This window comes from Morone saxatilis, unplaced genomic scaffold (assembly GCF_004916995.1).
Source record: "Morone saxatilis isolate NCDOM2014 unplaced genomic scaffold, NCSU_SB_2.0 Contig15, whole genome shotgun sequence".
NCBI lineage: Eukaryota > Metazoa > Chordata > Actinopteri > Moronidae > Morone > Morone saxatilis.
In genome coordinates this window covers 5,052,735-5,066,214 of record NW_023339707.1, presented here as the reverse complement: position 1 = coordinate 5,066,214, position 13,480 = coordinate 5,052,735, and the positions used below count along the sequence as shown (strand labels likewise).

The 13,480-nt window shown below is 42.2% G+C and overlaps 2 protein-coding genes across 2 annotated transcripts in view; one reads left to right on the top strand and one right to left on the bottom strand.

Moving 5' to 3' along the window:
• Positions 1 to 219: 219 nt before the first annotated feature.
• On the bottom strand, positions 220 to 10,215 carry e2f1 (E2F transcription factor 1). Its single transcript, XM_035656674.1, has 7 exons — positions 8,824 to 10,215; positions 8,453 to 8,552; positions 6,605 to 6,824; positions 6,251 to 6,403; positions 5,519 to 5,633; positions 5,150 to 5,432; positions 220 to 4,069 (listed from the first exon to the last, which is right to left on the bottom strand). Exons 1-7 carry the CDS (start codon positions 9,073 to 9,075, stop codon positions 3,828 to 3,830), a joined length of 1,365 nt encoding a protein of 454 aa, XP_035512567.1. The 5' UTR covers positions 9,076 to 10,215; the 3' UTR covers positions 220 to 3,827.
• Positions 10,216 to 10,643: 428 nt separating this feature from the next.
• The window catches only part of znf341 (zinc finger protein 341), a 10,676-nt gene continuing 7,839 nt past the window's right edge, over positions 10,644 to 13,480 (top strand). The window contains exons 1-5 of the mRNA XM_035656673.1: positions 10,644 to 10,692; positions 11,234 to 11,344; positions 12,494 to 12,684; positions 13,023 to 13,172; positions 13,340 to 13,438. Coding sequence (XP_035512566.1) covers positions 10,662 to 10,692; positions 11,234 to 11,344; positions 12,494 to 12,684; positions 13,023 to 13,172; positions 13,340 to 13,438 — 582 coding nt within the window. The 5' untranslated portion in view covers positions 10,644 to 10,661. The remainder of the gene's footprint in view (positions 10,693 to 11,233; positions 11,345 to 12,493; positions 12,685 to 13,022; positions 13,173 to 13,339; positions 13,439 to 13,480) is intronic.

Below are 13,480 nucleotides of genomic sequence, written 5' to 3'. Positions count from 1 at the left end.
CCATTTTTCCTGCTTCTAACACATCAACTTGAGGACAAAATGTTCACTTGCTGCCTGATATATCCCACCCACTGAAAGGAGCCATTATAACCAGATAATCAGTGTTATTCCCTGTCAGTGCTCACAATGTTATGGCTGACGGGTGTAGATTAAATATTTATAGTTTTGGTGTTAGATTCACTTTTGTGTTACAGAAAGACAAGACGTGATACAAATTGGTCAAATCAAAATAGTTAACTTTTTATTTTTGTCAAAGAAAAATTGATACAAAAGGGCATATTAGGGCCCATTAATAATTCACAAGTACAAACCTGTATTTATTTATTTTTTTACCCAGAATGTAAGGACAAAAATAAAAATTGTAAAACAGAATAACTGTGACTGATTGTTAGGTTGCCGGATAAGTTTCCCTTAAAAGCACTTTGAACAGCGACTGGATCAGGGTTGGAGTCAATTCACTTTCGGTCTGTTAAACCACAGAAATTTCATAGCACTAGTGAAATTCTTTTGCGTCCAACAGTGACTTTTAACACATGATAAGACACTTTTGTATAAGAATCAACAACTATATTAGATATTTATAGTTTTGCATCAAATATCATATTTCACAATGAATTCAGTACAGCCCTGACCTATTATTGTCCTTCAATATGCTCCGATTTCCACAGATACTTATACAGAGGTATCCGTTTTGAATTTTAACTGAAGGTGATTTGATTTCAACCCTGGCGCAAATGTTATCTTGAACGCTTTTCAAACAAAACAAAACAAACCACATGAAAACATTGCATTCCTTCACCATGGCCACACACAAAAAGAAATCCTGATTTGAATATTAATTAATATTTTACCTCAACAAGGCACTGCATTTGTCCTGCAGAGAACCAAAACATGACTGACACAAATTTCACAACGGTGGACAACATGAACTGCTCCCATTCTGCCAACAATGTCGATCAGTTCAGCTGGATGTTGGATATTAAAACCAAGACAGACAAAAACAAACATGATACATTCTATAAGGGTTACACGGGTCATAAAAGGAGCCTAACATCTTAGAGGCGTGTAACACCGCTGTCAGTTGAAAACTTTTCAGATGCTGTTGAAAATATACACTGGATTTTCTGATTTCCACAGAGCTGAAGATAAAGGAAACATGACTGTAGTTGTAAGGTTTTCACACATTCATGTGACAGTTTGAGGCACCCAAAGGAAGCCCTATATAATACATGTACAACCTTAGATTAGCATGTTGCCTGCAACATCGAGATTATCTTTCATCTAAGCTGATGTGAGAACGAATGCCGTGATCAAACAAGGAATTAAGAATTAAGTTACATTTAGTTATTTCAGTCAAAGTGCCAAATATGCTGTATTTGTGAATATTTTTCTCTTGAAAATATGACGCATCATTAGCCAATGCAAAGGTTGCACATGCACAACGGGAAAGACAGGGAAATATATTCTCTATGGGGGACACAAAACATGGCAAAATATAACTGTGGTACTAGGAGAAGCTAATTTACAAACAAAATACTTAAATTCATTAAAAGAACACAATTATCAATGCACATTTAGCTTGGATTTACCCAAAGTGTGGGTATAAAGTTACTTCCTGCCAGAAAATTGGGGGAGAAAAGAAAAACTTTGTACCATATTTTCTATTAAACCCGCTTTAAATAAATATCAAATTAAAAAAAAGACAATTTGTATATTCCACACACATGCACCCGCACACATATTAAAACCCAATACTTCAGGAATGCAAAAAACATGTTAGCTTACATAACTTAAAACAAGAAAAAAAGTTTGATGCAGAAATAACTACAACAACACCGGACACGAAGCAGGACAGTTTTTCATCTCATACTCTGAGTACATGATGTGTTATTGCTGCTTACTGCAACTGAAAATCAATGTGATAGAAACAAACCATGTAGTAGTATGTGAAGGCGGAGCCTGATGTGACTGTACAAGACAAGAAGGAATTGATCCTTTCGGGGGCTATAAGATAAGATATCCAAGGTACCTCCCTTCACAAAGAGATCATTGATTTAAGGCATGAACATTAACTTTCTGAATTGATTCGAAGTGCATATAACATAACAGGATGTCCCTGTTTAACATACCTTCTGCTGAACCCTTTCGGAAGTCATCACTGCTCTACACTTGATTAGACTGGTAAAAGCAAAAGATGCAGCTGTGCTTTAATACACCCATAATGACAAACAAACCACACTGAAGGCTTCCAGTAAACACGCAACCAAAGGGTGTATTGGTTTGTGAGGAACTGAACTTCTTTAACTGTACGTCAGGGCTCAGCACCTGCTGGGAGATTCCCCACCTGGCAATAACAGTCGGGTGGTTCTGGGAGCATTACTCTACAGGCATCTGGTGAACTTTTCTCGCCTCAACCCTTGGCTGAAAAAGTCGGGGAAAAAAAAAATAAAAACACACGCAAGCTGTCTTCAAGCTTCTTCTAGACCTGTAAAAACCTATTATCAACCTACACAACACCCATGAAATGCATCTAAAACGTCACACTCTCATACGTTTGCATCAAAAACATTGATTTAAGACTTCTCTCTGCTCTGAACACCTGAGACTATGTGCTACACACTTAGCTAACTAATAGAGAACATATTCAGTATTAGTTTTAACTCGCTAGCATTACTGCAGCAGACTATTATAACCTGGTTTCCGGCACACCAACAAAATATGTCTTGACCTTTCGGATTTGAACTGTATGATTTTTCCTTCAAAACCACAGTATGAGTCACACTGAGTCTCCACCTTTGTCCCTCAGACTCTCTAAAATGGCTTTTCTCCAGATGACCAAAGGAAAAGGGTATTTTGAAGAAAAACAACAAATGTCATGGTGACTTTCTGTTACCATTTTTTTTGAAGAAGGATGAGGGTCAAGCTCCCCAAAAGCATCTTAGGTCTTGTTTGTGTTCATTTTTCACATACATATATGAACACCCCACTAAAGACAACCCCAGTGGGTTTGAGGACAATTAAAAGTGGACCATTAGTTATTTATTAAGTCTTTTTTTAATCCACAGTGGGAGACTGGGAAACGTGCAAATCTAGTCATTAAGTCAGGGTAATGATACCTTGAATGTCATTTTCAGACACATTAGAGAAACCAGTCTTTCAGGATTCCAGTGTTTTAGACCAAACTAATTATTGATGAAGAAGCCTTTACATTTGTGCTTATAATGACTTCTATCACTGTGGGAAAAAACCTATTGGGAGAGTGTAAAACTGCTCCATAGCTCCAAGATGCTTTTGGACAGCCCAGCACTGGATCTGCACCTCTAATAATGCTGATTCCGAAAACACTTAAGCCTTCTAAAAGAAACCAGCCTTATGAGTTGTAGCATGTAAGTTAAATTGTGTCTAGGAAACCAGCCCTGTGAGTTCATACTCCCACACGCAAACACCTGCACGATCCACTCGGATAAAACATTAACAACAACGACAAAAACCTCACTTGATACAAAATATCAAAATAACTTTCATATAAATAATTTAAATAGCTATTCTAAAGCTAAAGTCTTGGTCTAAAATGTTTCAATGGCCAAAGAGAAGTGCTAATCATGTGCTATACAATTTGGGGGAATTTTTGAGATTTTGTAGTTAGGGTGGTATTCTGGGGATCACAGGCAATTACTACACAAAACATTTTCCCACACCCCACAACATTATGTCTGGGTTTTTGATAAAGATACGTCCATATAACGTTGATTTCCAGCACTCCTTCCAGAAGCCCCGAGGAAGAGAGGAAATCTAGAAGCTTACATGCTCCTCCTCTCCTTTTTCATTCAACTGTTCCCCAAAACTTGTGATAGGTCACCAAAGTCACAGTCAAACAGTTCACTGATGCCTTCATGGTCCTCCAGTCCGAAGTGGTAGTCATGACTGTGCGGGGGGGACAGGTTGATGAAACCGTCCAGCGGGAGAGAGAGGCCTTCTCCGTTCAGGAAGTCCGAGGAGGAGAGGGGTGAGAGGTCAAAATCGGGCATGTCTCCAAGGCTGGCAAACGGGTCGCCTCCAAGGAGCGAATCTGTTACGGAAGGTCAAACGTAAAAAATATTATCACAGGGACATTTGTGGTTACTGGATTTTGATTTATTACTAATTAAAACACACAAATATTTTCATTGGCTGTGGCTCAGGAGGTAGAGCGGGTCATCCACTAATTACCACTAGGGTTGGCGGTTTGATTCCCTGCTTTGATTGCCACATATCAAAGTGTCCTTGAGCAAGATACTGAGCCCCAAACTGCCCCTGATGCTGTGTCATCAGTGTATGAACATGTGTGAATGATGAGAAAGGTGCTATACAAGTACAGGACATTTACCAACAGAACACCTGTCATAGTTTGGCACAGTTTAAATTAACATCAACGATGGCCGCTTTCCATTTAAGTGAGTCATTTACAGAGTCAAGTCTATTGCACATGTCATTGACACAGCTGACTGGGAGACTTCTGTGGAACAAACACACTAACAATATGATTCACACGTGCTATGCCACGACAAGTCAAAACGTCTGCCTTGAAAAAGGCCCATTACTTTAGTAGCACATGCTTTAGAAAAAGAGTCTGAGCTTCTAATTATTAGCTGAAGTTTTGAAGTTTGAGAGGAAAACAATGCAATTTAAAAAAATTCTTAAATACGTTCTCCACTTCCTCACTTTGCCCCGTTTTAAGCAAAAACATTTGCTGTTTACAACTTCCCTAATGTGAGGATTTGATGCATTTCTTCGTCATACATGATTGTACGCTGATATCTTTAGGTTTTACACTGCTGGTTGAAAAACTGAGCTGAGAACAGAGAGATCAGTGAAGAGAAATGGTATTGGAGTCACATCAGCATCAAAGTCCGATTATCCAGTCTGGGACAATAAACTGCGACTGTGATACTAGTTAGTAAAACTAATATATTGCTAAACATTTTGTCTATTTAAAGCTACAACCTGCTTGTTTAGCTGCATGTTAAGAGTTCAATAGGTGATAGCAGCAGTCTTCTTACGGCTACCTTTCAAAATCTTGGAAAGAGTATCCCTTAAATTGATTCTCAGCATTGAAAATTGAGGGTATTCCAATAAACCTACATATATTTACAGACAAATGAACACTCACCTGTGTCGCCTCCTAACACCAGTGATGAGGGGTCCTGCTGGGAGGCTGCTGTCACCGTGGATGACGTGGACGCTGGTGATGATAAACCCACTTCCAGGGCGGTTGTGGACGTTCTGGCTTGTGATTTGTCTGTGTGTTGTGTGGCAGGCGGGTCCAGGGAGGCGTCAGCATTGGGTTTCGAGGGACTGCTTCCCGTCACGGGGCTGCAGACGCCGGAGCTGTCTTCGGGACAGAGGAAGACGTCGATTGGACCCCGCGAGCTCTTCAGCGATACCTGGTAACCCTGACAGATGGAAACAAATGGAAACGGACATGTAAAAAACCTCGAAATTAACTTTCAAGAAGCTGAATAACGTTCAAGGCTCGTACCTGGCTGGGTTCTGAAACTTGCATCTGGGTCTCTGGTGGAGCTCTGATCACCATGACCAGCTGGTCTGGGGAATCAAATGACTTCTTTAAGTCCTGGCAGCGCACATAGCCAAACGTGACAAACACAACAATTAAGGAATACAATACAGCTGAAAGTGGTATCACACTGAGGCCACACAGAGTCCAAGACAGCAACAATGGGCTCGTTCGAGATGAACGGCGCCTCGCCTGGGAAGCGGACGAGATCAGGCGGCAGCAGCAGGAGGCGGTGACAGAACGTCGGAAAGTTTCGAGCCGCCTTCAAACAATATCCAGGAAGTCACAGAAATGTTTACATCCTGTTAGATCATCCTCAGGCTGCCTGTAGTTTTTAGATAAAGTTTGGACATACAAATAAACTTTATTACTATTATTATTAGCAACCAGACAAGATGTGTTTGTTAACAGATTAAACATTCACTGCACAACATGAGAACAGCCTACAGTCTGGAGTTAAATATTAAACTGGTGGTATCAAAAATTAAAAGCCAATCAGCTCTTAGATTGGGTGACACCCAGGCGTTTCCCATCATGCCCTGGGTTTTGCAGCCAGTAGACAGCAGCTGCGGTGTCTCTAAAAAAACGCAGCCGCCTCGATCTAGTGAGGTTTTCGTTGGCCACGTGTGCACGACGTCAGAGGCAGTGAGTCGGACACAGAGTCGGCAGTTGGCAGCTGTACTGTCGAAAGGATATTTCTTGTTCTGTGGGTCCTCTGTGAGCAGTCGGAGCTGTAGGTTGCATTTGGAAATGAGCTCATCCAGCTGCTGCTCGGCCTCTGTGAGGTCACACACCTCCCTCTGCAACTCCTTATGGCGGGAGACCAGTGCCGCATCCACTCGATTACCACTGCAGGAGAAGGAAAATGAAAGATAAAATAAATCAAGTGGTTTATGGACTTCACACGAACGTTAATATTTCACTGCTGTAATGTTATGCTTACTGTTGCGTTTGTTAGGGTTTTATACGCCATTTTGATGTAGTTGTATTTATTCTTTTTATACTCTAGTCTAGTAAGATAATATAGGCTCTTTTTTTTTTAATGCTCACAGCCACTGGATGTTATTTTTGGACTTCTTAGAGATGAGCTGGATTCCCTCCAGGACGTTGGTTATGTCGTAGATGCGTCTCTTCTGGACATCCAGGACCTGCGAGGCCCAGTTCAGATCCACCACGCCGTCAGCCGACTGGGACAGCAGGTTCAGAAAGCGCTTGGTGGTCAGGTTCAAGGAAGTGTCATACCGTGACTTCTCCGTTGTATTTCGAGGAACTGGAAAGAAAGGGGGAAATTCTGCTTTTAACAACAGTGGACTACACCCTTATTGGCATACGGCACAAACTGAGGCAGCAGTGAAGAAGAGCATCCCATCTCTCCTAACTGAATCATCCTGTTGACCTAATGAAACTCCTGCTGGCCTGGAGGAGCAATTTAAACTCAAGAGTGAAACCCAAACTGTCCAGGAAATAATAAATAATTTTGGATGTTTTTCCTCCTATTTTCTGGACACTCAGGCACTCATGAGGATGTTTTTTTGTCATACATTCTTACTGTAGGGCAAGAAATTACTTTATAGACGCCTGCTATTTGTATTTGCAGAAAATGTCCATTCTATTCAATTCAAATGTACATTATTTTGTTTTATTTTGGCTAATTTAATGGTGTGCCTCTAAAGAACAAAAGCTGCTGCTTGCAACAGACGTTCAGCGGCACAGTACACTCACTGAGCCGAAGAACGAGTGAGAGGAAGAACAGCTGTTGGGGCAGAACATTTTTTTTATAACTCCGTGATTTAAGGGTTTAATTTGACCAACTGTATGACAGGGAATACAGTACCGAGGTGATTTACTGTGCCGCCAACCAGGACTCTGACTCCAGGCACAACAAAGACATGGCGGGACCAGTCGGGACAGGAGACGCATGAAGTGAAGAGTGAGAGGGAGATGGAACAGCGTGTAGAGCCAGAATACTTTCACATCTAACTTGTTTAGACTTGGTGATGTGTGGAAAGACTTTCTTTTCTGTTGAGGTTGAAGTAAGTGGGTGAGTACTTCCAAGGTGATTTAGTGAGGATAACATGTGTTGGAATATTTCCTTTCTTCATATTTGGTGAGTTTATTTTATTTATTCAAGCCAAGAGAGCTTGTGGCACGTAGCAAACTCGACGCTGATCTCCCAGCTGATGTTGGGCTGATGGCGGCCGGGCTGGACATTTTTAAAACATCGCTCAATCCTACAGTAGATGATTAATATCTCATACGAATTAATACCATCATTTTAAACAATCCCACCCAACAAAAACATTTCCTATTCTTCAGTGTGCACTGCATGCTAACCTTCCCATGAATCCACTATAACTATAAACTTGCAGTTTTTAAAATCAATTTCTCTTCATATGGTTGATGTTTGACGAACTCCTTGTCAAAACACTGTCTTGTACCGACTCAAACATGTGACCCATCTTTTACACTCCATGTCAGTTTTCTTTTCTGCTTGTTGTGAAATGCATCTCCCATGAGCCACCATTCAAAACTCCCACCTTATGTTTTAAACTTTGGAATTACTGATTATTGAATTGTTGCTGTTAATGTGCGGGAGAAAACGACCTAAATGAATTACTACATTGTCTTCCTGCATGCTTAAAAGCTCTCTTTTGTCATTTGAAGAGACCAGTAGTTTTAAATATTTCTCATAGCTGTCAGCCCACTGAAGACAAAGACAAAGGTCGGCAGGCTGTTGTCTGTGCTGATAAAAGGACAGCTGTTTTTAGGACAATGGCTGTAGCAAAGGTCAGAGTATGTATGGAGTGGATGGCTGACGCGCAGCTGACGTGTTGCTTCTGCTGTGAATTTTGGGTGACAATGAAAAGACATCAGCAGAATGAGCAAGTATGTGTGTACCTCTGGGAGGGGCGGGCGTGGAGGGTGGTGCTTGGCCAACGGACGGACGAGTGGTGCTGACATACTGATGGTCACTATCCAGGTCCAACTTCCTCTTTACCTGAAGAAACACAGATGTTGAAGAAAGAAACTTGAACCATGAGTATATTATTACAGTTATGTACCTATTATATATTAAGAAGAGGAAAGTAAAAGTAAGACCAAATGTCTTGAAGCAACAGGTGGATGGACTTTGTCACGCAGTCAGAATCACTTGCATGTAAACATTTCAACATAGGGACAACACCTCAGCTAACCACTTCCCCTATCACTCTTTCACTTTCTCTCTCCTCATTCTTCCCACACCGCACCCCACCCCTTCCTCTCCTCACCGGTGGTCTTCCAAGAGCCGGCCGTCTCTTGTCCTGGATCCCCACATCAGCAGGGCCCTGTGGCGTGGCAAACAGCAGGATTTCCCCCGTGCTGGTGGGGGCAGCGGTCGGGTGGAGTCCCTCATTGCTGGGGCTGGTGATGATCACTATCTGGTGGTCCTCGCCCAGGTCAATACTCCCAGAGTTCAGCAAGGTCTCAAAGTCAGCCAACAGATCCTCCGATGTCTGGCCCGTTATCAGAGTCTCTGACATTGCAGTGGGTCACCGAGGAGCCCTTCCCTGGACTTTGGGGGTCTCAACACCGACTTGGATTTGCTGTGCTCAGTGGATTTAAGGAACGATGGTGAAACCTTCTGAAAGTCTGCTTGCAGCTATTTCTAGGCAGCTTAAACATTTCTTAAAAAAAAGTTCCTCTTTCTCTACTGTCCACCTTGCTGTTCACAAACAAGCTACTGCAAATACATTACAACCAACAACATAACTTGAACATAAATGATAACCTATTGGAAGCTAACTGCTGAAAACTATTTTTAGGCTGATGGTGAAACAGCAAGACAGGCTGTTCTGCCAAACAAGGACATTTGGCAAACAATATAATATTGCAAAATGCATACCAGCTCTGCGCCTTGAGGCTCAGCCGCTGATATGTTATCAGAGAAAGAGTCGCAAATGGTCCGTGGCGGTAATAAACGCTGGAGGTTAGCGAGCTAGCAAGGGAGCGAGCTAATCTTTTGTTTTCATCTCTCCTGTCAGTACAGTAGAGCCGCGAGGCCTGGCCACAATGCCCCCAACACAGCTACCAGCCCTGCTAGCGAGCTAGCTTGTGTCCTAACAACAAAGACTGAAACAAGTTAACAAACAACCCGGTGCAGCCGGTAAACTAACGTTAGCCATTAAAGGGTAGAAAACAATATTCTTCCTCCTTACACCTAACACTGGGCTTAGTTAAACGGCTATTCAAACTTTATAGCACCATTCCAGGAGTGAGCTATCGAAATTAAATATGTACAATGCAAAAGGCTTCACCATAACTCAAAAGCATCTTTGAGAGTATACGCAGTAAAGCGACAGGCAGTTGAGCGGAGTACACACAGATATCGTTGGGTATGAGAATGTAGGGCAGATTAGCATGCTAGCTAAGTTATTAGCGCAATTCTTCAACCCCCTCGTTTTGTTGGGGCACGCAGGAAGCAGTCCGACAAACTGGAAATGTGAAGAAATAAAGCGGTTAAATACACACGCATCTTTTAAAACACCCGCCGCTGGTCCTTCGGTTGCTCACGCCGTACGCGGTCCATTTATAAAAGCGCCGTCCCGACCCCGTTATCTGCCGTTATTGTTGTTATTGTCCCAGCTGATCTACATCTAAACAAGGGTCGGACGGTTTTCGCGCGAAATCTTTTTTGCCGCGAAACCGACACGTGCGCCAATCCGAGGGTTCTCATTGGCCAAAAAGCTGCACTTTCCGCTGGGAGGGGCTGACGGCTTCTGATTGGTGTAAACTGTAGTCTGTCATTTTACCGAGCGCAGAGTCATCGTTGAGAAGGTGCGTTCAGGTTCCACGCAAAAAAAAACAACAACTTAATGGCACCATGTTGGTTTTGTTACCGGCTTACACGAAATGAACAGACCATTGCTTACATTCATATCGGCCTCAGACAAATAAATAAACAGTAGTACAAACAGTACTTTTTTTTTTAAATCAACGTCTGTTAATTGTGAACATAAATGTTTGTTTTAGGCGCATTCAGTGTAAGTTCCTGTGAGTTGTGGGGAGCGTACCTCAACAGGCAGCCCTTGCTAATCGAGCGCCTATTGCGCAGCAGAAGAGCTACAAGATGGCGCAGGCAATATTTGAAGTGCTTGAAGGTAGGAATAATTTGTTAATAACCACGTAACTACAACTAGAATGAAACAGGAATGTGTGTTTTATACAACGTCGATATACCTGGACCATTTCCATGTGCGGAAAACTCATTATAAAATGATGCGTATGCGTCTATTCTTGTTATAACAGTCCAAACATCCCATAGGAGAGTGGGACTATGACTGTAAACAAACAAACAGGCTGATTATTGTCAACACAATATGGACAGCTTACGACTGTAAGGCGTTCTCATCACAATACAGCCAGCCAGTAAAATAATGTGGGCCCCTTCTTGAGTGTCACTCACACTGTATGTTAGAGTTTTACAGCAGGCCCTTTTGATGGAAGCAAACTGTAATATTGCTATAGGACTATAATAACTGATGTGTTAGTCCATAGTGAGTTTTTTTTATTCTCCTGATACTTAATGATTATTATTAGATTTGTGTACATTCTTCTAAAACTGTATTACAACACATTACAGTGGAGCTTTGAATCATGTGACTCATGTTTCTCCTCCTCTTCCTCCTCCTTCCTCTTTAGGCATGGACAACCAGACAGTGTTGGCGGTCCAGTCTCTGCTGGATGGCCAAGGCGGAGTTCCTGACCCAAACAACCAGAACGTCTCTGGGACGCCCACCATCCAGTCTATGGGTTTGTACAGCACATACAGTAACTGACAGCGGAGTGGTTGCAAACAAAGAGGCCGACAGAAAGCCTACAGCCAGTGTCCTTGGGCAAACACAAAATGTGGTTCCTTGCGAAGGGATACAGTCTTCAACACAGTGTCAGTTCAATGCAGAAATATAATGTTAAGAAGAAGAATCACGATCACTTTAAATAGGTGATGTTATTCTCCTGTTGAACTGATGGAGAACAAAGGAGACGGGAGGCATTCAGATATTGAGATTAAGATTTAGACTTTATTGTCGCAGAGGGAGATTTGTTTTCACAGCCAGTTCAACGTAGAAACACACAGACATAAACACAGCAACATATAAATACAGTAAAGACAATACCAATAGATACATTTCTATATTAAGGGAAGTGCTTAGCCGACATGGTGTGCCACCCAGATCCTGATGAATTTCATCTCAAGATCAATTTTGCCAGAAAATGTCATCTTACATAATTGGTCATTAAATATACCTTATATATAGCATTTGATGATAGATCTTTATTGTCATAGGGCTTACTTATACTTTTACACTTATTATTGGATTGTGACTGAAAGATTTGTAGTTGTTTACTCCCCTCATTTACTTTGAACCCATCTCCCTGATGTTATGGCATCACAACTTGTGCTTGTGTCACATATAAAAAAATGCATGCCTGTTTTGCTTCTCAAGATTAGCACAATCCCATGATGGTTGCCACCTTATTGTGTTGGGAGGGTTTGTGTCTCCCTGCGACTCTGGGAGATGTGTTGCTGGGGGTAACACGTCCTGGTAGGGTCTCATTAGGCAAACTGATCCCAGGTGAGTGGCACGATTAGAGGCTGATTCCCCTCTAGGAGCAAGGCCTGTGAGAGGAGGTGCCAGGGCCTGTACCCATGAGGCCCGGTTAGGCCTGGTCTGAGAGTAACATGGGCCAGTTGCCATGTAGGCTGATAACAGGCCATGTACAACTGACTGAATAATATAAATATCACTCCCCATAACCACTGAAATAATATTTGAAATAGACATTTGTGTGCATGGAAATGCTGGAGGGTATGACAACAGTACACAGCACTGTAGGTGTGTTATTCTTTCTCTCCATTGCTGGATATTCCTCAAACCTCCATGTTTGCCCTTCCTACAGACGACGAAGACGTGTTCCTGTGTGGGAAGTGTAAAAAACAGTTCAATTCTCTGCCAGCCTTCATGACACACAAGAGGGAGCAGTGTCAGTCTAGCGCCCCCTCCCTGTCCACAGTGTCCTTGGCCTCCACCAACGCCTACACGCCTGTCCCTTCAATCAGCTCTGGACCACAGACTCCCGCCAACAGACAGGTGAGGATGGTTTGGGTTTTTTATGTGGGTGATTGGTTCATTATTTGATCAGTGTCAGTTTAATGGGCAGTCTGTTAGTAGGTTAGGTCATATTTTGTTGTTTTATCTGTAAATGTACAGCATATGAACTAAATGACTACAACTACTACTACAAATGAAGTGATTTGGAAAAATATGCTCTGTAGATACAATATAAAGCTATACGTTAAGATAAAAATACAGTGACATTAATTTTGTCTTCAAGCCTGCATGCTTTTCTCACTTTTGTGTGTTTTTTCTAAACTAAGACTGCGAATACAATATTTTTGTGTATTACCCCCCCCCCACTTATACATCAGGTATCTACCTACATCACAGTCCCTCCCTCCCCTCTGACGCACACTCTGGTCCAAGGCAACGTGCTGGTCAGTGACGATGTTCTCATGTCGGCCATCTCAGCCTTCACCTCCATTGACCAGCCCATGGCCACCATGCAGACGCCTATACAGGTAAAACGGCACAGGACATGTTGTGCACATCACATCCTTGCCAGGCAACGTGTATCATAGTTTCTATTTAAAGTTTGGGTAGCTGTCCAATCTGAGAATATATATATACATTAAATAATACACTTTTGTTATTATCAAATCTGTCTGCTTCCTTTTTTGTATTGCAGAGTAACTTGAGCATGCACACAGCTGGTGTATCTTACCTGCAGCACCATCACCACCACCACCATCATCATCATCATCATCATCATCATCATCATCATCACCACCATCATCACCACCATCATCATCATCATCATCACCACCAT